This window comes from Fusarium subglutinans (genome assembly GCF_013396075.1).
Source record: "Fusarium subglutinans strain NRRL 66333 chromosome Unknown NRRL66333_c0000184, whole genome shotgun sequence".
Taxonomy (NCBI): domain Eukaryota; kingdom Fungi; phylum Ascomycota; class Sordariomycetes; order Hypocreales; family Nectriaceae; genus Fusarium; species Fusarium subglutinans.
Window position 1 is genome coordinate 70,101 of NW_023502247.1, and position 22,959 is coordinate 93,059.

General features: G+C 46.3%; 9 protein-coding genes across 9 annotated transcripts; 2 read left to right on the top strand and 7 right to left on the bottom strand.

Moving 5' to 3' along the window:
• Positions 1–12: 12 nt before the first annotated feature.
• On the top strand, positions 13–1,902 carry FSUBG_10545 (uncharacterized protein; the record flags this gene model as incomplete). The annotated part of the gene is made up of 2 exons (XM_036675133.1): positions 13–747; positions 1,588–1,902. The coding sequence occupies 2 exons, from the start codon at positions 13–15 to the stop codon at positions 1,900–1,902; spliced, it is 1,050 nt and encodes a 349-aa protein (XP_036533987.1).
• Positions 1,903–5,124: 3,222 nt separating this feature from the next.
• FSUBG_10546 (cytochrome P450 monooxygenase monooxygenase) lies at positions 5,125–6,781 on the bottom strand (the record flags this gene model as incomplete). The annotated part of the gene is made up of 3 exons (XM_036675134.1): positions 5,125–6,349; positions 6,398–6,585; positions 6,635–6,781. The coding sequence occupies 3 exons, from the start codon at positions 6,779–6,781 to the stop codon at positions 5,125–5,127; spliced, it is 1,560 nt and encodes a 519-aa protein (XP_036533988.1).
• A 288-nt stretch (positions 6,782–7,069) lies between these two features.
• On the bottom strand, positions 7,070–7,949 carry FSUBG_10547 (trichodiene oxygenase cytochrome P450; the record flags this gene model as incomplete). Its single annotated transcript, XM_036675135.1, has 4 exons — positions 7,070–7,328; positions 7,386–7,469; positions 7,525–7,831; positions 7,880–7,949. 4 exons carry the CDS (start codon positions 7,947–7,949, stop codon positions 7,070–7,072), a joined length of 720 nt encoding a protein of 239 aa, XP_036533989.1.
• A 137-nt stretch (positions 7,950–8,086) lies between these two features.
• On the bottom strand, positions 8,087–9,375 carry FSUBG_10548 (O-methyltransferase; the record flags this gene model as incomplete). Its single annotated transcript, XM_036675136.1, has 2 exons — positions 8,087–9,090; positions 9,150–9,375. 2 exons carry the CDS (start codon positions 9,373–9,375, stop codon positions 8,087–8,089), a joined length of 1,230 nt encoding a protein of 409 aa, XP_036533990.1.
• Positions 9,376–9,983: 608 nt separating this feature from the next.
• Positions 9,984–11,009, bottom strand: FSUBG_10549 (thioredoxin reductase; the record flags this gene model as incomplete). The annotated part of the gene is made up of 2 exons (XM_036675137.1): positions 9,984–10,545; positions 10,606–11,009. 2 exons carry the CDS (start codon positions 11,007–11,009, stop codon positions 9,984–9,986), a joined length of 966 nt encoding a protein of 321 aa, XP_036533991.1.
• A 349-nt stretch (positions 11,010–11,358) lies between these two features.
• Positions 11,359–18,034, top strand: FSUBG_10550 (non-ribosomal peptide synthetase; the record flags this gene model as incomplete). Its single annotated transcript, XM_036675139.1, has 6 exons — positions 11,359–13,818; positions 13,871–15,948; positions 16,642–16,744; positions 16,798–16,983; positions 17,329–17,520; positions 17,570–18,034. The coding sequence occupies 6 exons, from the start codon at positions 11,359–11,361 to the stop codon at positions 18,032–18,034; spliced, it is 5,484 nt and encodes a 1,827-aa protein (XP_036533992.1).
• Positions 18,035–18,192: 158 nt separating this feature from the next.
• On the bottom strand, positions 18,193–19,149 carry FSUBG_10551 (fungal zn(2)-Cys(6) binuclear cluster domain protein; the record flags this gene model as incomplete). The annotated part of the gene is made up of 1 exon (XM_036675140.1): positions 18,193–19,149. One exon carries the CDS (start codon positions 19,147–19,149, stop codon positions 18,193–18,195), a length of 957 nt encoding a protein of 318 aa, XP_036533993.1.
• Positions 19,150–19,872: 723 nt separating this feature from the next.
• On the bottom strand, positions 19,873–20,481 carry FSUBG_10552 (uncharacterized protein; the record flags this gene model as incomplete). The annotated part of the gene is made up of 2 exons (XM_036675141.1): positions 19,873–20,154; positions 20,209–20,481. The coding sequence occupies 2 exons, from the start codon at positions 20,479–20,481 to the stop codon at positions 19,873–19,875; spliced, it is 555 nt and encodes a 184-aa protein (XP_036533994.1).
• Positions 20,482–21,235: 754 nt separating this feature from the next.
• FSUBG_10553 (cytochrome P450 monooxygenase monooxygenase (lovA)) lies at positions 21,236–22,892 on the bottom strand (the record flags this gene model as incomplete). Its single annotated transcript, XM_036675142.1, has 4 exons — positions 21,236–21,654; positions 21,708–22,486; positions 22,535–22,644; positions 22,698–22,892. 4 exons carry the CDS (start codon positions 22,890–22,892, stop codon positions 21,236–21,238), a joined length of 1,503 nt encoding a protein of 500 aa, XP_036533995.1.
• Between the last annotated feature and the right edge of the window lie 67 nt (positions 22,893–22,959).

The following is a 22,959-nucleotide window of genomic DNA, read 5'->3' on the forward strand; positions in this document are numbered from 1 at the left end:
ATTTGTGATGAGATGGGCTCTGATGATGTCGGTAAAACAGTAGAGGTTAATGAGGTTATTGATTGGGCAGATGTTGTAGATGTTGGTGAAGTAGTTATAGACAATGCAGCTGATGAAGACAAAGTTGTAAATAACGCAGACGTAGATATAGACGTAGACGTAAATATAGACGTAGACGTAGACGTAGACGACGTAGACGTAGACGACGTAGACGTAGACGACTTAGACATAGACGATGTAGGGGATGTAGACGATGTAGACGATGTAGACGATATAGACGTCAAAGATTCAGTTGTAGACGATGTAGACGATATAGACGATGTAGACGTCAAAGATTCAGTTGTAGACGATGTAGACGTTAAAGATTCAGTTGTAGACGATGTAAACGATATAGACGATGTAGATAATATAGACGATGTAGACGATATAGACGATGTAGACGTCAAAGATTCAGTTGTAGACCCTATTGTTGTCGATGACGTAGATGTTGAGGATGTCGATGTGGTTAAAATGGCTGACGATGCCGATGATGTTGATGAAGCTGTCGAAGAGGTTGAACCTGCTGAAGATGAAGATGTAGTAGATGTCAAGGATGTTGAAGACGTTAGATCGGCTGACGATGATGAGGTCGAATCAACTGAAGATGTTGAGGTTGATGAGACTGATGACGATGATGAAGGTATTGGGCCTATCTTGACAATGTATTCGGTGCCTGCTTGGAAGCCTGGGGAACTGGCACCAACATACGTAATGCAGGCGTGGAGTTTCTCCGAATAACTTGCAGCATTACATTGGCTGTCCGTATCGCATGCCTGTAAACATGCCTGAAAGGTAAATCCTAATCCCAGAGGGATTATACTGCCATAGGAATTAGGGAGTGCATCACATGTAACTGTAAACTGATTGATTGTGCCATCATAGGTACCAGCTTGGCAGGTTAAAGCAGCTAATATCGAGGATATTAGAGGCGCTGACGATGCTAAGGTTAATAAGACTGATAATAATAATAAAGGTATTAGGCCTATCTTTAAAATAAAATCAGTGCCTGTAGTTAAGTATATAGTTAAGATACCTGTATATATAGTGCAGTATATAAATTACTTATTATAAGTTATACTACTATATTAACTATTAGCATCGTAAGCCTGCAAGCATATTTGCAGGGTATATTTACTTCTAAGGCTAGATATTATATTATATGTATTTAGCAAGCTATTATATATAACTATAAACTGGTTAATTATACTATAATAGGTACCAGCTTGGCAGGTTAAAGTAGCTAATGTCGAGGATATTAGAGGCGCTAATAATGCTAAGGTTAATAAGACTAATAATAATAATAAAGGTATTAGGCCTATCTTTAAAATAAAATTAGTGCCTGTAGTTAAGTATATAGTTAAGATACCTATATATATAGTATAGTACGTAAATTACTTATTATAAGTTATATTACTACATTAACTATTAGCATTGCAAGCTTGCAAGCATATCTATAAGGTATATCCACTTCTAAGGCTAGATATTGTATTATATGTATTTAGCGAGCTATTACATGTAACTGTAAACTGGTTGATTGTGCCATAATAGGTACCAGCTTGGCAGGTTGGAGCAGCTGATGTTGAGGATGTTGGAGGCGCTGACGATGTTGAGTCGGCTGAAGATGTTGAGGATAATGAGGACGTTAGATCGACTGAAGATGATGATGAGGTCGAATCGGCTGACGATGCTGAAGTGGCTGATGAGCTTGAAGAGCTCAATGATGTTGTAGATGTTGATGATGATGACAAGGGTTGCCCTTTGACGATAAGATCAAACGTCGTGTCTGAAACTGGCGATCCTGATGTCGCGGAATACAAATTGCAATATGTATTTGAGGTCACAAAGGTTGCACCTTTACACTGACTATTGGCATCACATGCTTGTAAACATGACTGGAGGGTGTACCCAGGTCCAAGCAACGAGAGTGTTGTGAATGTGAGGAATCTTGCATCGCAATAAACCTCAAACTGATAATTCGTACCTAGTTGAGTGCCGCTCGTGCAGGTTGGAGCTGTTGATGTTGATGATGTAGATGGTGCAGACGAAGTGGTTGAAGACGGTCGCGACTGGACAATAGCTATGTCCTGTCCGCTGATGCCACCGCTTGTAACAGAAACTTGGCTGAACAGCGTACAATCATAAAATCTGCCATCCCACTGAGCTCCAACGCATTGCACATCGTTCGCGCATGCATCCCAGCAACTATCCTCAGACGAAACGCTGGGATATGAGTAGTACGTGCCCATCCAGGTTGTTGAGCATTGAACTGACAGTACCACATTGTTACCGCTAGTATAAGGGCCTGGTTGACAGGCTGCCATTGCGGTACTGGCCCAGAGGACCAAAAGTCCGATTTGAAGCTTCATGACGCGTGAGCTGGTAGTCAACGAGAGACAGAAGTAACTGATACACAATCGATGCAGTTCAAGGGAGCTTTTAGAGACCCTTTATCTTTAATCTTGTTTTTTTTCCTCTTCTGCATCAAAGGTTTATTCATCTCTCAGTTTAAGCCAAATCAGGCGTTAAGGTTCGATTACATTCCTCAAATTCCATGCTTAGGCCTGGGCCGATGTTGCAAAATACGAGTAATTAAGTTCAGCTTAGTACAAACTCGACAACCAGGTCAACAGCATTGCCTTGACTTTTCAATATAGACACCGATAATCACAACAAGATAATAAAGTCTGCAAACTCACTGTGCTTACAGTACAAAGTGCAGTTTTCTTTATTACAAATGTCCGCCACGTCTGTGAGCTCGGATACCGGCATGTCAATACACACGGAGGGGCTCCAAGTTCGAGACCCAGGCAGGTCGGATGGGTTCCGCATTTAGTTCTAACCGTTATCTCGACCGTTAATCTATTACGGTTTTTTTTAGGCTTGCACTAAAGAAGTTTACTGTGGGCCGCGAGAGCTTTCCCAAGACCATTCTTTAGTATGCCGAAAATCCGTGGAAGCGAGTGATTTTTCAGCGTCTCGAAGCGCCTTTTCTCTAATGACCTGCTGAATTCGCATAGCGTTTCGAGTGATGGCTTACACTATATCCACCAGATCAGCTCACACGGAGAATCAGTACTAGAATAGAAATACTCCATGCCTTTGATAAGAGTGTTATTTTGAGTTGATAGAAAGCGCCACTGATGCTTAGAGCACGCGCCTCACACACCAAGCCTATAATGGTACAATTTGGATCTACGTAATTGAAGCTGAAGCTGTGGATAAAAAGTCACATTGGCTACAGGACGGGCTATACGAAATTACAGGGATGTCCTACCAAGAACAAGCACTAGCTGATTCTGGACTTGACAGAATGCCAATAGCCTTACAGAGTACACTCGTATGTCTCGCCTAAGTAAACTGGAGGAATTAGTTGGTGGAATTGTCTCGCCGCTTAGACCCGGTGAGTTTCCTCCAGGAGTCTGGAACAAAATAGCTACAAAGTTTGTCTCGAACGCTCTTGTCAGCATTGTGCTGCCGGGCTCGCCATTTTGAGGTCATGTTGAAAGCTGAGCAAATTTTGGGGCCATACCTTGGCGATGGCTGATGGAAGCGTTCTCGGTTTTCTTTTTCCCAAGGCTATCATGCCGCCGTTCCGTCGTAGATTTAAGCGACGGATTCGGATCCTAGCTTGGCCAACCGGATTTTAGATACAATGTTCTTCTAATGCAACCCACCTTTTATCGCCTTACTTTACTGAACGGATTTCTGATTCCGGACACATACCTTAATGTAAAAACGTATATTTTCCCGAGGCTGCAGTATTTCCAACGACAAGATTTATACAGATATTTATTAGACAGACCTGCTGCTCAGTAGCTTCATCGTGTGCACAGCGTTTCTTATTGTCTGTCCCCATCTGGTACCTCGGGTTTATTATCATTGCGTTCTAGGGTAAATGCCAGGGTGCCAGGGGTTCGCGCCGAGCGGATAGTGGTTTATCCGCTCCGAGATCCTGGCAATGGCAATGAGGTCCAAGGAATGAGAACACTCACTACTCCGTATCTTATCTGGACCCCATAGAATGCCATTAGTCTTAAACTCAATACTTCGCTAAATGTCAGCATATCGCGTATGTCTCCTTTGAGTGTAGAGGAAAGCGGGGGGAGTTGTTGGTTAGAAGTGTCTAGCCGCTTGGAATTTGCAAACGTACATCCCTAGAAAAGATTAGCTGTAAAGTCTGTCCCGAGTGCGTTTCTCAGCAGCATACTGCCGGACTCTATTCAAGAGATTATTTTTAGAGCTAAAACAAGTTTTGGACCTGATGCAAGCTTTCTTGTTTCTCTTTTATTTCAGGCTATTGTGCGGCTGTTCCGTACATAGTTTGAGCACCAATTTCTCGGCCGAATACTTCCCAGCTTAGCCAATAATTAATGAATACTAAAATCTTGTAAGACCTCAACGAGACACATTAAGCCAACATCCCAAAACTTCCCACTATACTGTAACAGTTCTGAGGCCTTGAGATTCGAATGAACAATCTTAAGCATTATAGCCCTATACATGGCTTTTATATATTCTTCCACAGAACAACCTTGGCCGCACGCTTCCGCTGCAACCCTGCCTGAAAGGGAAATAAGTGCCTTACCACGACTGGTATTAATACAGAGACTGTTAAAAGTATTCTAGAGGTATTCAAAAGAGAATATCTAAGAGATCTAGTACTAAACGGAGTGTTTCTAAGAGTTATAGCCGGTATAGTAATGGGTTTTATATTCACCTTATTATCTGCTTTAGATAAAATATATTTTTCCAATATTACTACTATACATAAAGCGTCTAGTATAGATATCTATTATCTGTTAATTAAGAAAGTTACTTTTAAATTAACTGCAGACTGTAGTTAAATACACAGGCAAGAAACCAGTCAAGGGCGAACCTCTGGCCAGTTCTCGTGTGATCCAAGCCTAGTAAACTGCACTATAAGGACATAGCTGTGTTACATATTATGAGTAGCTTTCTCCCAAGGACAGAGGACGCGCTGGCTACAGTAGTGATAAGTTACGGGGGGCTTTTCAGAATACTCAAACATGCCAGAGCCTTACAGGAATAGAGCTTTCTATTAATGCAACACCATTACGAGTTGATCTAACTCTTCTGTCTGATCATGCATTTCAACTTCATTTCCGGGTGATTTATCCAAGTGTCAGGATCCCTCTTCCATTCTTCGGCTTGATCACCGGTAAGTTGCAATTCAAAACCCTCCACCAAATGAACCAGAATTACTTTCAACATCATATCCGCCACGTACTTTCCCATGCACTGCCGCGGCCCAAAGCCAAACCTCCAAAAGTTATACCTGAGTTTGACTGGACTGAGAGATAGAAAGCGCTCTGGGTGATATTCAAGACTGTTTTTTCCCCAGAACTGGTTCCGCTGATTCAAAGCGTATGCGTCGACGATGAAGTTGGTGCCAGCGGGAAAGAGATACCCACTGATGACACGGTCTGTTGGAATTGCCTGCGGAACGGAAAAGGCAGCGAGGGGCCGGAGCCGGGATGATTCCAATATGCATGCCGATAGGTAGGTGGTTGAATCAGTGAAGTAGTTGTTGAAGTCCCCTCCCTTTGGGCGTTGTTTCCATTCTCGTACTTCATCAAGAATACGCCGTTGGTTCTGAGGGTAGGCGGCTAAGAACACGAGGTTCCAAGAGATAGCCCCCAATGTAACGTCCAGATTGGCAAAGAGCGTCTCATCGAGGGTGTGCAAGAGATGCTCTTGGGTCATCGTGGCGGAAGTTACAGCATTATAGAGGTCCACGATTGGGGGTCGAGATCCAGCGTGGACAGCTCGATCAAAGGCATCCTGATTAAACTTAATCCACTGGTCTTTGAATGATTTAAGAGATTTGTTGGTTTGGGTAGGGAAAAATCGTGACCAGTTGAATCTCGACAAACCGCCTTCCATGACCTTGCGAAATATGTCTTCGCGCAGAGGTGCAAGTTCAGCAAGAGTCTTTTCCATTTTCCTTGACAAACTTCCATAGAGCACATCAGCAATGATCCAAAAAGGGAGCATCTTCAAGTCTGCTGCTGGATCGATGACTCCATTGGGTAAGTTGTCTCCGGCTTCAAGGGTCTTGAAGTGACGTATGGTTCGCTTCTGTATAGTTTCCAAGTATTTCGGTACCGTACTTGGTATGAATGCAACTTCTGAGACCTCTCTGACCCGTCTCCATTCATTCTGGCTCACGAGACCAACACATTTTCCAAGCAATTGCCCCAGGACGTACCCCGAGTTATTATTAACTGCTTTGATGTGTTTGTCTGAATCCTTGAAAACCTGCTGGACGTCTTCAGGCCTTGTGACAACACTATGATAGATTAGGCGACAATTATCTGATATTGCAGGGCGTACGTACACTTCAGGGTTTGAGCCTGACCATATACGGTAGATGGGTCCATACTCTGACTCCCATTTAATACTGTTCTCTTTGCCGTGGAGGAACTTGGCTGCGTCTCCTTGGCCACTGGGGAACCAGTATCTGTTTGACGGAAAGGGTTTTCCGGCCCCAACGTCCCGGACTTGATGACGCCTGGATAAGAACGCCTGTACAATGTAAGCAATTGGTGTGTAAAAAATGATCAGAGTGGCACACATCAATAATAGTTGACAGTAACCAGTTCACTGGTCGGTCAACTACCCTCAGACCAAGGAAAAATAGAACGAGAAACGGCCCTATGAAAGGACTCCAAGTTATAATCGTCAAGTCATGAAGTGCGTGGGTTTTAGGAAGTTCAATCATCTTGATGGATGGGTTCGGATTGAATGTGATTCATTAGTGGTCTGGTAATACAGGCGTCAATGGATGGATATCTAAACTTTGGCTCTGCTCTAGAGTAGAAAGTTGAAACCGTTTGGGCGGCTTACCGTTCGAGCCCCACCTTAAGACCGGAGGCTGGCTCGGTAGTGGCAGGCCTATTTCGGTGTCCGTTGCCACCTTTTCGGCCCATACCCTCGGCTACCAAGGTACAATTATTCACATCTACTATCACTGACACAAGCTTTCCACCAGATGAAACGTCGGTATTTGCTAGTCATGGCCGAATCGTGGCGCTCTCTCCAGAACGTCCTTCACAGCGGGCCGGTCCAGCATCCTTTGGGCCCACTCATCAACGGCCGGCCAATCCTTTATATCTACACCAAACAGATTAAACATCCAAGGCATGGCAAATGGAAGATAAGACAAGTCTGCCAATGTGGGACGGTCCTTTAAAGCGATATATCTCTGCCCGGGTTCCGAAAGGCGTTTGTTAAGAATATCCCATTGCTTCGTTGTGTTCTGGTGCAGTCTAAAGTACCGAGTGAGTAATTTATACACGATTGAGTACTGCGGTCCAGCAACTTACTTCTCGATTGTCCTTGGAAGCTGAACTGGCTCTTGTCTATTCGGGTACCCTTTCAAAAAGTAGAGCCAATACTTTGCCGTAGCCCTAGACCCTTCATTAGCAAGCATCCTCCCATGTCTCACGTCTCCAGTCGGCCTACCCCAGCCCAGCGGTCTGATAGGCCGTCCATGAAAGCACAGCTCCCTTCTCGGCCGCTGTTCTTCCTGTCCACTCTCCATTATTATCCGATCGGTCCGCGAGATACTGGAGACAGGCAGTGCCTTCAAAAACAATAACATCTTGTCCAGTTTCCGGATCGCGGTCCTTAAGAGATGGGACGTAGCGCTCCGGATGGATTTTGTAGAACCATTCGTCCTTGGTATCGATGATGGAAAGGACATAGGGAGTTCTTAGCTCTTCGGCTAGAATAATCGGTTTGATGTAGTTGATATACGATGTGGCATCAGCTACTTAGTCAGCTTCAAGGTCTAGAATGCCTGTATTTCGAGCTGTACCTTTGATGATGTAGAGGACCACCCTGCCATCGGCATCAAGGTCTCCTTTGACTATTTCACCACTCGCCATGATGACTCTTGAGATGTGATAGTATTTCTAAATTAGTGCTGTTTGAAGTTGATGCCTGTATCTAGATGAAATAAATAGCCAATTATCAAAAACAGCGGACCGAACACCATATCGGCATTTCATCTCTGCAAATACCTTTATGGCCTCAAGTCAATAGCCTGTACCCAAGCATTCCTCAACGGCCAGATCCTCTCGGTCCGCCATCCAGCTCTTTCAGCTAGTTCGTTCCATTTAGCTTCGGTCCTTTCTTGGCCATTGACAGTCATCATCATGTTGATGTCTCCGTACACCGAAAGCCTACCACTTTTAGTGTCGGACAAGACGGACTCCAACACCACCAAGCGGCTTGCTTCGGCGACAATGATAGCCTGCCGAATAGTCTTCAGAATCTTGACAACAGTATCATCATCCCAGTCATGAAGGCACCACTTCATTGTGTAAACCTCATACTGGGGTAATTTCTCGAGAAAGTTTCCAGATATGAGATTTCCGCGTGGTACGCGGCTTTCCAGGTCTTCAAAATGACCACCTTTAGTAAAGAAAGGACTGATGTGATCTATCACAGCCGGTCGGTCAAAGAGAGCCCCCGACATCCCGGGATTAGCTCGTAGGACCGAAGCTAGTAGAGCCCCGCTACCCCCTCCGATATCCATGATAGTTTTATCTCCAATCTCATGCCAAGGATAGTCTGCCAGAATTCCAGGGGCCATCGCGTTGGCACCTCCGCCAAGGGTCTTGTGTAGTTGCGGAACCCAGCCTTTGCTTTCAAAATAAGCAAACATATCCAAGTCAGTGTCGAAGTTGACCTGCGCGGCACATCGTGTAGAGCCTGCACGAACAGCTTCTGGGATGCCTCTTGCGATATCGAAGAATTGATTGCCGTATAGGGTCACCCAGTTATGCCACTGAGTTGTATGATCTTTGAGTAATAGTCTGGATACATGATTCAAAGCATACCTCCCCTTCGCAGGTTCATAGGAGAAAACTCCTTTGGTGTAGAGAGGACGAAGGATTTGGCCAAGCCTAAGTGGAGTTGCATTCGTCGCAGTAGCCAGCTCCTCCAACGTCTTTGAACCGGTGGCCAGATGACCAGGAACATCCAGATCTACCGCTGCAACGAGACATTTGGTATCAGTGTATCCTAAGTGCCTGGTTAGTCCATAAATAACTGAATAACGGATAGGTTTGGGAGTATATTACCGAAAAAGTGATCGGCGAGGATAAGATGGGCCGGTTCCAATATTGATTGCATTTCTCCCAGCTTGTCCACTACCGATGTAGCACGCTGCAAGGTGTCCTTGTCCGGCAAAGCTTGGTCATTGTGCAAAAGCTCTTGTAATTCTTTTTTGACCCCATCATTGGTCAGCACTGAGAGGAACGCTGTCAAAGATGCCTCAAGCTGGACAAGGGTTTGGATAAGCGACATAGTGAGTTGAGAGTGATAACAAAACAACAGTATTACTTCAGTGAAAGACTAGCTCTTGTACCGTTGTATATCGCTTAGCATTCCAGGAGTAGTAGTAAAATATATACCTACGTGACCAAATAGTGATTGGTTAGAGGACAACACAGAGCTCTATGTGGAATGGTCCGCATGTTCATTTCGGTCCAGATAACTGCAGGCAGCTAATAAGACTCCAGTTGTTTCGGTCCGTGTCAGAGAAACCTCGGAGTAGCAAAACTTTGTCGGCATTCGGCTTCATAGAACGTACACGAGAAAAATGCATACGGAAACTATCTGTCAAAGGCTAGAGTGTTCGCAAGTGTGATTTAGAGCGAGAAGAACCGTTTAAGCATTTAATTGGTTTATTGGGTCGGATCACATTTTGCGGGGGGATACCCTAGATTACTACCGACAGCTAAGACTCCATTCACGAGTAAGGCTATCAGATTGGCGTGAAGCAAGAGCTTCAGTCACACAAAGATTCAGGTAGGGTTGTGCAGACCAATACAGGAGGATTGCTTTAGAAAGTTCAAAACATACTCATTTCTGAAAAACAGCAGCGTGTTCATGTGAACATGTCCCATCTGGCATCAAGCTAGCTCAGCGCCAAGTTGAGCGGCCGCCGCACCAGCTGCCAGACAACCCATACCAATTGCTTGGGACACTGCCTTCATCATGGTAGCACAATCTCCCACTGCAAAAACCCCCTTGACTTGAGTCTCAAACATCTGACCCTCCGTCTTGATGTCGCCGGTCGGTGTAAGTTCAAGCCCAAGCTGCTCGGCAAATGGCCCATTAATCTGCCCCATCGGCCCGTGGGCCAAAAATCCCTCAACCACCTCAGAGCCATCCTCGAACTTGATCACAATGTCCGAGCTGTCTGTAGACTTCATTGAGATGCCCGCGATTTTGCGATTGTCTACTGTGATGCGACTCTTGGCCCCGTCTGTACCAGTGGCTGTGAGGTCTGACTTGATTTGTTCTCCAAGACTGTCTCCTCCGTTGGTATAGATTACAGCTTTGTCAGCCAGCCGAAGGACCATGCGAGCAAGATGGAGTGCCATAGGTGAGCTGCCACTGAAGTTCATACCCAGGACACCTGCAGATGGTTTGCCTCGATCCTCATACCCATGGCAGAAGAGGCAGTGAAAGCTGAGGGTGTTAGTGAACTCAGGGTTCCATCTTGGGGGTTCAAGAAACTCCGACACTCACATTCCTTTGGCCCAGCACTCAGGGTAACCGGGAATATCAGGGAAAAGATCCTTCCATCCTGTAGCAAGGAACAGCTTTCTGCCTGTCCAAGTAATGCCATCCGCATCAACAAGCTCAAAGCCAGAGTCAGTTTTCTTGGCAACGTCTACCTGCTTGTCTACAAACTGCACTAGGTTTGCATAACGGCCTAAGAGGTCTTGGCGAGCCTTGGAACGAAACTCGGCTGGTGACATGTGATCCCACGCAGCGAAGTTATGCATGTGGTTAGACGGGGCATTGCGGTAAACTCCAGAGTCGAAGACGGCTACTTTGTAGACCTGGCGCACGAGGCCGGTTGCTACTGACAGTCCAGCTGGACCGCCCCCTATAACAAGGGCGTCAAAAGTGGTGTTTGCGGTTGACATTGCAAGAATAATATGAGAGCGCATATATTAGCCTGGGTAAACAGATTGTTTTAGTTTCGGAAGGAGACAGATGGTTAAGTGTGAGATATTTTTAACCTTGTGAGGTGCTTTTCGGAGGATTAGACTCTTGACAACCGACGGGCCGAAGGAGTTATGCTATAGTTGTGCAGGACACCGATGGCCCGATGCAGCGCGTGACAGGTCAACCTCAATTTGGACTTGCAGCAGCGCTCCTGGTCGACTCATGGGAGTAATCACAAAAGGAGTGATCCCACTGGTATATTGAGGCGTTCTATGATCAGAGCACCTTGTAAAGGCCACAAGACTCTGCAGCAACACACTATCAACCATGGACAATGCGATGAATAACGATATGCTCAATACTGTGGCCCTAATCCTCAATGTTGCCGTCAAGGATCTGGACCTTGATTCAAGTTTCATTCAGAATGGAGGAGACTCGCTCAGAGCAACGTCTCTTGCAAACCATTTCCGTAAAAGAGGAATAACGGTCACACGAGAGACGATTCTCACGAGCACCTCACTTGAACATCTTTTCAGCCTCATCGAATACCCATCAATTGATCAATATGACGTCCAAGTCGATCCGGCCTCCCCAGACTCTTCAACTGTTCTGTCTGAGAGCGACTGGCAGACAGTCTCTCCCGCGGAAAGAGATCCTATGTCCAGCTTGAACGACTCTAGCTTTAGTACATCATGTTCCAGCATATGTTCCTCCGCGCCCACGTCAGGAAACATTGTGTCTCCTCCTGGAGAAAGTTTGCCGACCTATCGTTTCGACCCCATATCTACGGCACAAGGGGCCCAGCAGGCCACAGAGATGCAGCTGGCGCTAATCCACGGGACGCTCAAGCACAGCCGAATGAACATGATCCAGTTTACCATGGTGCATCGAAACGAAGACATCAATAAACTTCGGGAAGCGTGGAGGATTATTGTCGAACAAGCGGATATCTTTGATACGACTTGGGTAGCACCGTTGTCTGGTACCCAGCATTCACGATTTATATGGATCGAAAATCCATCAGAAGATGAAGCAACGACAACCTCCATCGGTTCCAGGCTCACCGTTTTGCCTCAAGATACAAACAACGGTAGCTCTCAAATTGTTTGGACAGTACACCATGCCCTGACCGATGGCATTTCAGCCCAGCTTCTTCTCCGCAACGTACTAAGAGTCGCCAACGGCCAAGTTCCAAGGACTATGCCATCCTTTTGGGAATGGGCGCAAGATTTAAAAACTTACCAAGACGATCACGCCAACCTTGCAAAGGACTTTTGGTCACGGCAGAAGCAGCTTCATCCTGAGGCCAAGGGCACACTACAGTTACCAAAGCCCGACACGAGCAAAGAGCCCAACGAGGCCAAAACTATCACGCTTCCTATAGGTGATTTGCGAGGTCGTCTGGCAGTGGCAGCAAAGCATTGCAATGTCACACTGGCTACTATGTTTTATGCTGCATGGGCGCTTGTCATGTCTAGCTTCTCCGACAGCAAGACTGTTGTTTTCGGTGCTCTCCTCAGTGGCAGAAATATACCCATTGCAAATTCAGACAAGATCATCGGTCCTCTTATCACTTCGCTCCCTTTATACATCTTTGTAGACCCAGATGTTACGGTCCAGGAATTCCTCGCTTCACTATTTAGGAGCCTTCTTGACCTTGAGCAGTTTTCCTGGACTTGCACGGACCATGGATTTAGTCGTGATTATGACTCGACGCTGTCTGTCGAGGCATGGCAGGATGACTGGTCGGAATTCGACATTCGACCAGTTGCGACGTACAAGTCTCAGCAGAGTGATGTTCCACTGGGCATAACTGTCAACACTGACAGCCTTGAGTTTCAGTACCACATGGACAAAATCCGTACGGTGGACGCTGAGAGAATCATGTATTTTTATCAACTTGCCCTTGAACAAATCACTCGAATACACACGCCCGTCATGGCGGCTATGGAGGCTCTCGTGTCAGCACCAAGCCGAGCTCTCTTAGCCAAGTTCGGCAACTGCATGTCAGGTCGAACCACAAGGACTTCTGTCAGCGATGATCTCGTCAGCTTGTTCAACAGATGTGTAGAGAAAAATCCAGATGGTATTGCCATCGATGATGGGGCTTTCCATGTAACATATCGTGACTTTGACATCATGACAAGTCGTGTTGCCATCGGAATTGCCTCGAAGATATCCAAAGGTGACATCGTTTGCGTTCACTCGGAAAAGTCGCTCAACTGGATCGTGGCAATCTTTGGTATCCTCAAGGCAGGCGGTGTATACTCATCACTAGACCCTATCCTTCCATCAGAATTGAGAGCAACCATGTTTCGGAATGCCAAAGCGAAGTTGTTCCTCACTCCGAAGTCATGCCAACTTTGCCAAACACCATCGACTTGTGCTTTAAGCGCCTCGATAGACTCACTTCTAGCAGATCCTCTTGTTATACCCCAGAAAATAGACATGACGCCCAAGCCATGGGCCAATGCCTATCTGTGCTTTACCTCTGGTTCTACTGGGACCCCTAAAGGTGTTATGTGTACCCACGAAGGGTTAGTTGCTTTCCAGAGCGATCTCGAGGTGAGACTCTTTGCCCAGCCTGGAGTACGCATTGCTCAGGTCATGTCGGTTGCATTTGATGGAAGCATTCATGAGATATTCTCCGCATTGACGCATGGTGCAACACTGGTTTTGCCGTCCAACGCCGATCCCTTGGGTGCTTTGGACACGGCTCACGCAGCGATTTTAACGCCTTCTATCGCTAGGGTACTGAATCCCGATGACTATCCTATGCTTAAATGGGTAAGAGTCGCTCCGTCCATGACTTTTCCTCTAGGGCTAACCCAATTTCAAGGTGTACCTTGTTGGCGAACCGGTTCCTCAGACAGTGTCAGATCGTTGGTCGTCCGTTAAAACGCTATACAATATGTATGGCCCTACTGAAGGTACTGGAGGAGCAACTATCAAGCGGTTGACACCAGGCGATCCAGTAACCATCGGAACGCCCAACCCAACGACAAGAATCTACATCTTGAACTCGCAGGCAAGACTCGCCCATCCCGGCATGATCGGTGAGATCTACATAGCAGGTGTCCAAGTCGCCCGAGGATACGTAGGCCTCGATGACCAAACGAAAGAGCGCTTTCTCCCGGACACCATCATGAGAAATGGAGAGACTATGTATCGGACAGGGGACCGAGGATACTGGAGCGAAACTGGCGAAATATGTTGTCTTGGTCGAAACGACCGTCAAATCAAGCTGCGCGGATATCGTCTAGATCTGAATGACTTGGAGGTTCGCATCTCGCGAGCAGCACCCGAACTTTCTGGAGTCGCACTCGCTCGAAAACAAGATGAGCTCGTGGCAGTTGTTCAACCAGAAGATGTCGACATTCAACGGCTGAAAGCCAAGATATCCACAGCTTTGCCCCGTTACGCCATCCCACATCACCTTGTGGCTCTGAACAAGATTCCCATGACGCCAGCTGGAAAGGTTGACTACCGCGCTGTTTCAGATGCCTGCCAAAGAGTTTCACAGAGCCAGACTGAGCCTTTGAGCGACATGCAGCGGTTGGTCTCATGTATTGTCTGCAAAGTCCTTGGAATTGAAGATTCGAAGCAAGTATCTCTCGACTCAGACTTTATCGCCTTGGGCGGACATTCCCTGAAACAGATACGCCTTGCTCAAATACTGGGTGAAACGTTCAAAACGCGAATTCCCCTTCAGCTGATCCTGTCCAACCCATCAGTACGCGGGCTTTCAGATAGCCTACAAGTCCTGCTCGGCCCAGACCAATCAAAGGCTCGAGCTGGACCTTGTGCACGGCTTGGTGACAGGGTTTCACCTATTGAGCACGAGTGGCTCGTCAAGTACCAATCTCCAAGAGGGACTGCTTCTTTCAACGTCTGTTTTGGTTCCACTTTCAATGAAACATCAGTCTGTAGAAACAGGTTGATCTATGCCTGGAATCAAGTTTTGCAGAGACACAAGATTCTATCGTCGCGATTCAGCCTTGATGGGGAGGCTTCAACGAGATACTGTGACCAAGTACCACCACGCGTTGAAGCCTTTTCTGATTTTGACTTTTGGAAACAAGCAAACCGTCCTTTCGATCTGACACTCGAAAGTCCCATACGTGTCATTGTGGCCAGGAACAAGCTCATGGTTGTCATCAGTCATGTTGTAGCAGACTACACTACCCTCAGCCTTCTTCTTCAGGATGCATCTCGACTTTATCATGGGCACCCTATACAAAAGAGGCCTTTTTACGCTGACTCTACGTCACTGGTAGATTCGTCTTCCGAATCTGCTATTGATTTCTGGAGGGATTATCTAGGGGATTTACCGCAAGCGCCAAAGCTGTTACGCGATTCACCGTTGAGAACCACCTATCAGGGGTGCTCTTTCACTATGCAGTTTGACCACCATCTTTCGACCTCTATCATGAAGCTATCTGCAACAAAAATGTGCAGTAATCAGCAGTTAGCTCTCGCAGTTGTTGCTGTTTGTCTTCACCAAGATGCGAGTGATATGGACATGGTTATCGGCGTGCCTTCAATGCACCGACAAACTGAAGATGAACTACAGACGATTGGGCTGTTTCTCCAACCGTTGCCTGTCAGACTAAAGTATTCCAAGGTCACTCAATGCTCGTCGTCTTTCCTTCAATCAACTCAATGTTCCATGCAAGCCGCAGTGGCACATGCGATTTGTTGGGATCGCATTGTGGATGCACTAGACGTTAACCGCCAATATCCCAATCATCCCGTTTTTGACATAATGGTCACGTTTCTAGATGGCAGAATGATGAGCCAACTAAAGCTGGATATCCCATCTTTTGAATCTCGCCATATATGGGCAAATGGTGCCAAGTTCAAGCTGATGTTTGAGTTTATGGAGGTTTCGGATGGTCGTTTGATGCTCAGGATAGAGTATGATGACTCATGTATCTCATTGCGTGAGGTGGAAGAATTTGCTTCCAGGGTCCAGGTTACTTTGGAGATGTTGATAGAGAATGAGTTTGATTTTGACCGGATTTTATGTTAAGCAGCAGGCTCACGCAGACTCAAATTACATTTCTTAATAAAACAAATTCTTTGACTTGCTGGACAGGCAATTTCATAGATTCCCTGGCTTTGGTGAGCAGAGCAATTCCTGATCTTGTCCTTTTACTGATCGATCCTAGATTATCTATCCTTTCCGTGAATATGATGCCAATTACCCCATATCGGAGGTCAAAATTAGCCCAAGCTCTGGAAAAACCACCATCCCTATTAAGGATGTCGCGAACCTTGAGGGATAGGCGAGACAAAATGCACAATTTTAGGCGGCCCGAAAGTTGCGGAGACATAGCGGTCGGAGACCCAGCGGTAGCCGGACGTATGCTTAACCTTTGAAGTGCAATGCCAGTTTGCCTCCGACGTAGAGATGTCAATCCGCAGATTCCATACAGAACAGGATAATTTACATCCATTTCAACCATTTCAGTCTACTAGTTACTTTGTGGATATCGTTCTATTACCCTCCCAGACCTAAATCATGAGATCGACTGAGATTCTTTCTCCTCGTATGAGAGATACTGTAGCAGCAATTTTGCCCACAGTTTCATCAACTCTGAACGACAGATCTTCTGATAAGATAGATCTTGCCACAGCCGAGAACTGGCTCATTCGACCTGAGCTTCAACGTCTCTACAAGGAAGCTATTCAAAGCCATTTGAAGGAAGAAGTAGGTGTGACCTCATGTAATCGTTTGCATTATAAGGCTCATCTCAACATTAGCATTTGTCCTACACTCATAGCTTTGGTGGCGATGCACTGCTGCTTGAATCGGCAGCAGACTTCTTCAACACTTACTTCAAGCCGCGTAGCCCTGTCCACCCAGAGCATATAGTAGCTACACCTGGCGCTACGTCGTGTCTTGATTCACTATTATTCAGCATTTGTGATGAAGGGGATGTTGTGCTAGTACCCGCCCCGTATTGGAGTTTGTGACTCATCCCATCATTGAGACAAGCACTAATCAGTACAGATGGTTTTGATTTTCATTTCAGACTCCGAGCCAAAGTAAAGATAGTGCCGGTCATCACAAAGTATGAAATACCTGTCGATGGGTGTAACTACGAGATACTTCACGGGTCCTTACTTTCATCCTTAAATGAAGCATATGAAAGTATCGCAGACAAAAGCCGCGTGCGAGCTCTTATCGTAACCAATCCCCATAATCCATTTGCCCAGTGCTACCATGAAGCAGATCTCAGAGAAGCAATTTTCTTTTGTCAAAAAAATGAATTGCACTATATCTCTGATGAGCTATACGCCATAAGTGACCTGCAAGGAAAGCGAGGGTTTGACGGTGATGCCGGAGCGCCTTTCGTCTCTGCGCTCAGGTTGACTTATGAGCACCCTGAGTTAGAGGATCAAAAGACTCAGCCCTTATCTCCAAATAAAATTCATATTATATGGAGCTTGAGTAAGGATTTTGGTTCAAGTGGTTTGCGTCTGGTAAGGCTGATTATCCTACAAATACTTCGATGACTAACATATTATAAAGGGTTTCCTCATAAACCAAGATGCGAGCTGCAAATCTTTGCTGGCTTCGGTCTACGTGCTATCAACCATTCATACGTCCTGTCTCTCCTCCATAGCAGCAACCCATCTTCTCAAATCAAAAGAGCTACCAGTTCTCATTGGACTAGCAGCAACACGTCTTGCAGAAGCTCACAAAACTGCTATGGCACGATTCCGCGAATGGGGAACTCCGTTTATATATCCGCATGCTGGCCCCTATGTCACGGTGAAATTATTAAAGCAGGCTGCGAATCTTGTAGAGGAAGACGAGGGACTTGAAAGGTTGAAACAAGCTGGGGTCGTGGTCTCAAGCCTTCGCGGCTTTGGAGGCTGGAAGGAATTTTCTGGCAACCTGAACCACTACGGCTGGGTAAGAATGACGGTTGCAGTTCCAGAGGCTAGATTACTTGATGCGTTGGATAGAATTGCGGATACTATGAAGTACTAGGAGAAAGAAGGCAGCATGCAAGTTCGATAATTCAGATGGTTATGGCTGAAGCCTACATTGCGGCAGCTAGCTGACATGCTTCATGCCATAATCCCAGTCCATTATAATATCTGTATCTCTTTTTGGCTTAATTAACTCATATGGATATTTATTCACTATTAAGTAGATCCGCTGTCTAGACCTTTTAGAAGGAGTTCACCCCTACTCAAAAACAAGGTGCACATCTGAGCAACGAGCCTTTTTTGCCCATCCGCTCCAGTTCCACGAACATCCTTAGAGAATTCGTGAACAATCTTCAAAGCTCGCTGCACCTCCTTATGTAGTATTCTTTTTGTCATCGAGACCTGCTCCTCAGGATCCAGCTCAAACACGCCAAACTGCAAAATTGGTGATGTCGTTGCTGAGTTTCGTTGATGACTCCATGCCTGGCCTTGAACCATGCCTTCAAATAGTACCAGTATGAGATCCAGCACTGAACATACAGTCATGTGACAGCTACGACAAGCTTTGTACTCCTCCTGGTCCATTATAGTGGCTAGGTCTGTCAAGCATGCTTTGTTAACGCGCAGAATTTCGTCAATGGAATGTGTTTTGGATCGGACGTGGTGTTCGAGTATGAGTATGATCTTGGATAGTGCGGCAACATGAGGAAATTGGCGACCATCGAACTGGATTTTTCTTGTAGCTGATGCCAAGGATGCAGCTACCGAAGAGCTCGAATATTCTGGGCTAGGAGGAAATTGTTGTGGTGGTCCTCCGCTGGCGTGTATTGTTGAATCGCCGTCCATGTCTATTATGTCGAGTGTCATGTGATCCATATTGAAGTCAAAGTTCAGACCTGATTGGAAATCATTTGACCTGTTGGATCCAAGAGTCGAATCGCCGTAGAGACCAGCATCAGCACCAGTGCCAGTGCCAGTGCTAAAGCAATCAAAAGCTTCAAAGGTTGCAGAATTGCTTGAAGGTGATGCCAGAGCAGACTGTGACAAGTCAACACTGGTAGAGCTATGCCGTGTTCTTTGCTGGTCCCCATTTTGATTCTGCTGTGAAGGCCCTTGGTTTCCTCCTGTCACTTGTGACAATTGTTTATTCTTGCGTGACATTCTTCCAACCATGGAGACTTTGTAGCAGCAGTTGAGTCCCGCTTGTCGACACCGAGCGCAGCCTGTCTTTTCCCCACTGCACCGAACCTGACGTGCGCGCTTGTCAGCCTTGTCGATCCGCAATCACATCACTGCAGCTTGTTGGTTCTGCCATACCTTGGCACTGTGGCATTCAGTGCACGCGGCTCTCAACCGAGCAGGCTTTTCCCTCTGATGCACCGTCATATCACCGTGACGCCAGGGTGGCTGAGAATAATGCAATTGAGACTACTCTTTATGTGTCCTTTCGAATACAGTCAACGAGAGTGCTATTGGCTGGGTCGTCAAGTTTATCCTACGTTAGTCAGTGCAGCCGTGGCAGAGTTGTGGATACTGGATCATGATCCAGCAAAGCCGTTGGCTACAAACTGCTAGCCATCAAGGTTACATCGACTAACTTGGCCCCCATGCGCCCATGTTCGCTAAACGATAGTCAGTCGGAAATCGCGCAGTGTGCACCGATTCGAATCATTCGTGGTGTCAATCAAGCTTAATAAATCTACGCGTATAGGGTGTCCAATAGGCTAGATTCTTCTACCAACACCCACTTCCCTAATGCCGTGTGTTCATCCATGAAACCCTTGTGGACTGTATCAATTCCTCATACTTCGGCTTGTGCCCAGTGTTCTACAAAGTGGCAAGAAAGCATGCATGCTTAGCCTTGTGCAGCAGTGTCTCACTCTTCTAATGGGTCCTCTACTTATCTTCCTTGTCTTCCTTCTGCCAAACAGCTAGCTTTCCTTCAATTTTCCACTTGCGAATATCTTTAACAGCGTTCTCACAAGCCCCTCTAGCCAGAGCTGTATAATTGACCTCTATGTCCTTAGCAGCCTGCGTCCCAGGCTCAACGCTGTCAAGTTTTAGTTCATACATGGCTGTCAGGAAGAGCTCAGGTCGCTCATTATCCTGTTTCTCTGCTGTGCCGTGGGATAGCAGGAATGTACTTTTGGCGCCTGTTGTGACGGTTTTTGCTTCAACCTAGATGGTGTGAGTTGAGTTGACACCAATCCCAGAATGTGGGGGCGGACTTACATGGAGTGGTGGGGCGATGATAACATCCTGGATCAGATCCTCACCGGCCGCTGTGTGGACTGCACCATCGGCAAGGGTAAGCTTACGACGGAACTCGTTCTTTGTGCCAGATATAACCTCACACGAGGCTACATATGGTGCAAAGTCGTGGGGGTTGCGGCCGCCTCGTCGAATCCCATACCAGAGTTCCGTCTCGTTGAGAACAATGGTCTGATCTGGCGGGTTCACGGATTGAGTGAAAGCAATATTGAAGCTGAACATGGACGGAGACATGATGTAACAGGGGCTCGTGAGCAAGTCTGAGCGACAATAAAAGAATACCAAATGAAGTAATTCGTATTAGTTGAGTGGAGTGGAGAACGGTTTGATGATCCCGCTTAACAGCCATGCAGAGCTTCCTCTGCTAACGCTATCTATATATCTTTCGTATTGAATCATATAGGTAACCATTGTTTTCGGGTTGGAATGCTTGCCGGCATCTGGGATGTGGATGGAACGCTTCGGCCCGCTTTGAGAAATCAACTCACAGTACTCCGAAAACCGAGAACCCTGGTGGCTTACTAGCGTCTAGGGTATCCGGTCGGAAGCCACTGACGATAGATTCACAAAGGAACTCTGCGGTTGGAGCTATCAAGGTTGCCGAACGAACTATTCACAAGTCGGAATGATTTTATTTTTAAGATATCGAATTCATATAAATAAAAAGAGGAATATTACAAAGTATTTCTACATACTAAACAACAATGGCCTAGGATATTGGGATGTTACCCGACACCCTAAACCGGGTACATCTTATCTTATCTGCATTCTTCTTATCTGATAAAACCCGCTGTGTACCATGTTAGCCTCTATCCGTACTCCGTACTCTTTTACATATCGCACTTTACACAGTTAAAATAATTACCTTAGATACACTTTAACGTAATTGATTTATTGCCATGTAATTAGATAGGCAAATCGTATACTCATTATGAATTTGTATTAAATATAGACGCCACTGGCTTAGTACTGGGGTAGCTAGCTTACTTTATTTCCGAGACTTGAACATGATCTCGGCCTGCGCATCAGGCAGAATAGCCAAACCATAATGGATCTGTCCTGGCTTGTTCGTACCTTTCTTAAGCTTGACATCGTAGTTCATAAGCAGATGTGCAAGGACCACCTTAATCTGAGCGCTAGCGAAGAAACGACCCGGACATGCCCAAATACCATGCCCGAAATTGATGTTGTCAAGACCTGTCGATGCATGCTGGTATTTAGTCTCGTTCCCTGGAACCTCACGAAGTGTAGAGAATCGGAATGGGTTGAACTTTTCGGGCTCGGGATATACTTTGGGGTCGTGATTGATGAAGTGGCTCATGATGGTCATACGTGTTCCCATGGGAAGGACGTCTCCGGTAGATGTCTTGAGTCCTTCTGGGCTCGTAACGATACGGGGAATATTTACTGTGCTGCGATTAGTACGGTGAAACATGAAGCGGGAGGATGTCTTTGTTTACCTAGTGATGGAGGACACAGGCGCTGAGACTCCTTGGCAAAGCTATCCAGCTTTTTTAACTTGGCCAATGAGTTCTTATCAATTACACCATCTTCTCCAAGAACTTGGAACAACTCCTTTCGCATCTCTTCTACTTCGTCGTCAGGAGTGGCAGCCAGATCAAAGGCAATGTAGGTCAAGGCGTTGGATAAATTGTAGATCGAAGCAAACGTTGCCAGGAGCTGATCTCTGCCAAGCTCCTGAACTGTTGGGGTCGTTTTGTACTGAGAAATGAACCAGTCGAGCAAATTTCCCCCAACGGGTTTCTCTTTGTTAGCCGAAGTAGGAGATGAGCTCTGCTTCTCCTCTAAAAGTGGTGCCAGTTTTGCCTCATTGTTCTTCCGTTGGCGCTTCAAGCTTCGTACCTGGGGGAGAAATGGAGCGACGAAGAACCGGATCGGCTGAGGTATCATCTTGAGAATCATCCAAGCCTTGGAGACATCAGCTGTATAATTGACATTGGCTTCGACCCAGTCTGGGTCGCGACTTAGTGGAAGTCCCACGAATGCCCTTCCAGACATGAGCGATGCGACTCGGCACATGGCCTTGCGAGCAACAACAGGCGTCCAGTCTTGACATGGGCCGATTGTGTTAGAAATTGCATATTCGACCTCCTCGGTGAAGGACTCGAGAACGGCCGGGGTGTTGCGGGTGAGAACGTTGCGCATTGCTGAGTCGAATTCGTCTGACTTGGTACCCATGTAGGTGTATTCTCCGAGAAAAACGTCGTAATGGTGCTTTCTGAATACTGTTAGGGGTTGAACAGACAGCTACTGTCGACTAACTTACTTAATTGACACAACTGACTCGGGGAGCCCACGAATTGTGTCTACATCGGCGGGCGGTAGAACAGCCATTTCCATCCCTGGCAATTCGAGCATAAAAGGCGAAGTCGGGTACTACAAAACCGAGTCAGCTCTGAAGGTGAGAATTGGGTCAGGAAATGAATGACCTGTTTGTACGCCTCGGTAAGAACAGCCAATACATTATTGTCTCGTAGTTTGAATACTGGTAATCTGTGCTTCGCTTTCGGTCGGACCATACGGTATATGCCAAAGGTCAGCGCCAGTAGCAAGGCAATACCGTAATAAAAGGGCACATGTTGCAGTTCTGCAGCTTGGCTAGTCAAATGCTGTACAAAACTCATCGTGAAGAAGTGGAGTCCAGTTGTAAAAGTTTGATGGATTTGCTGGGAAGGCTGCTGCTATCGAATG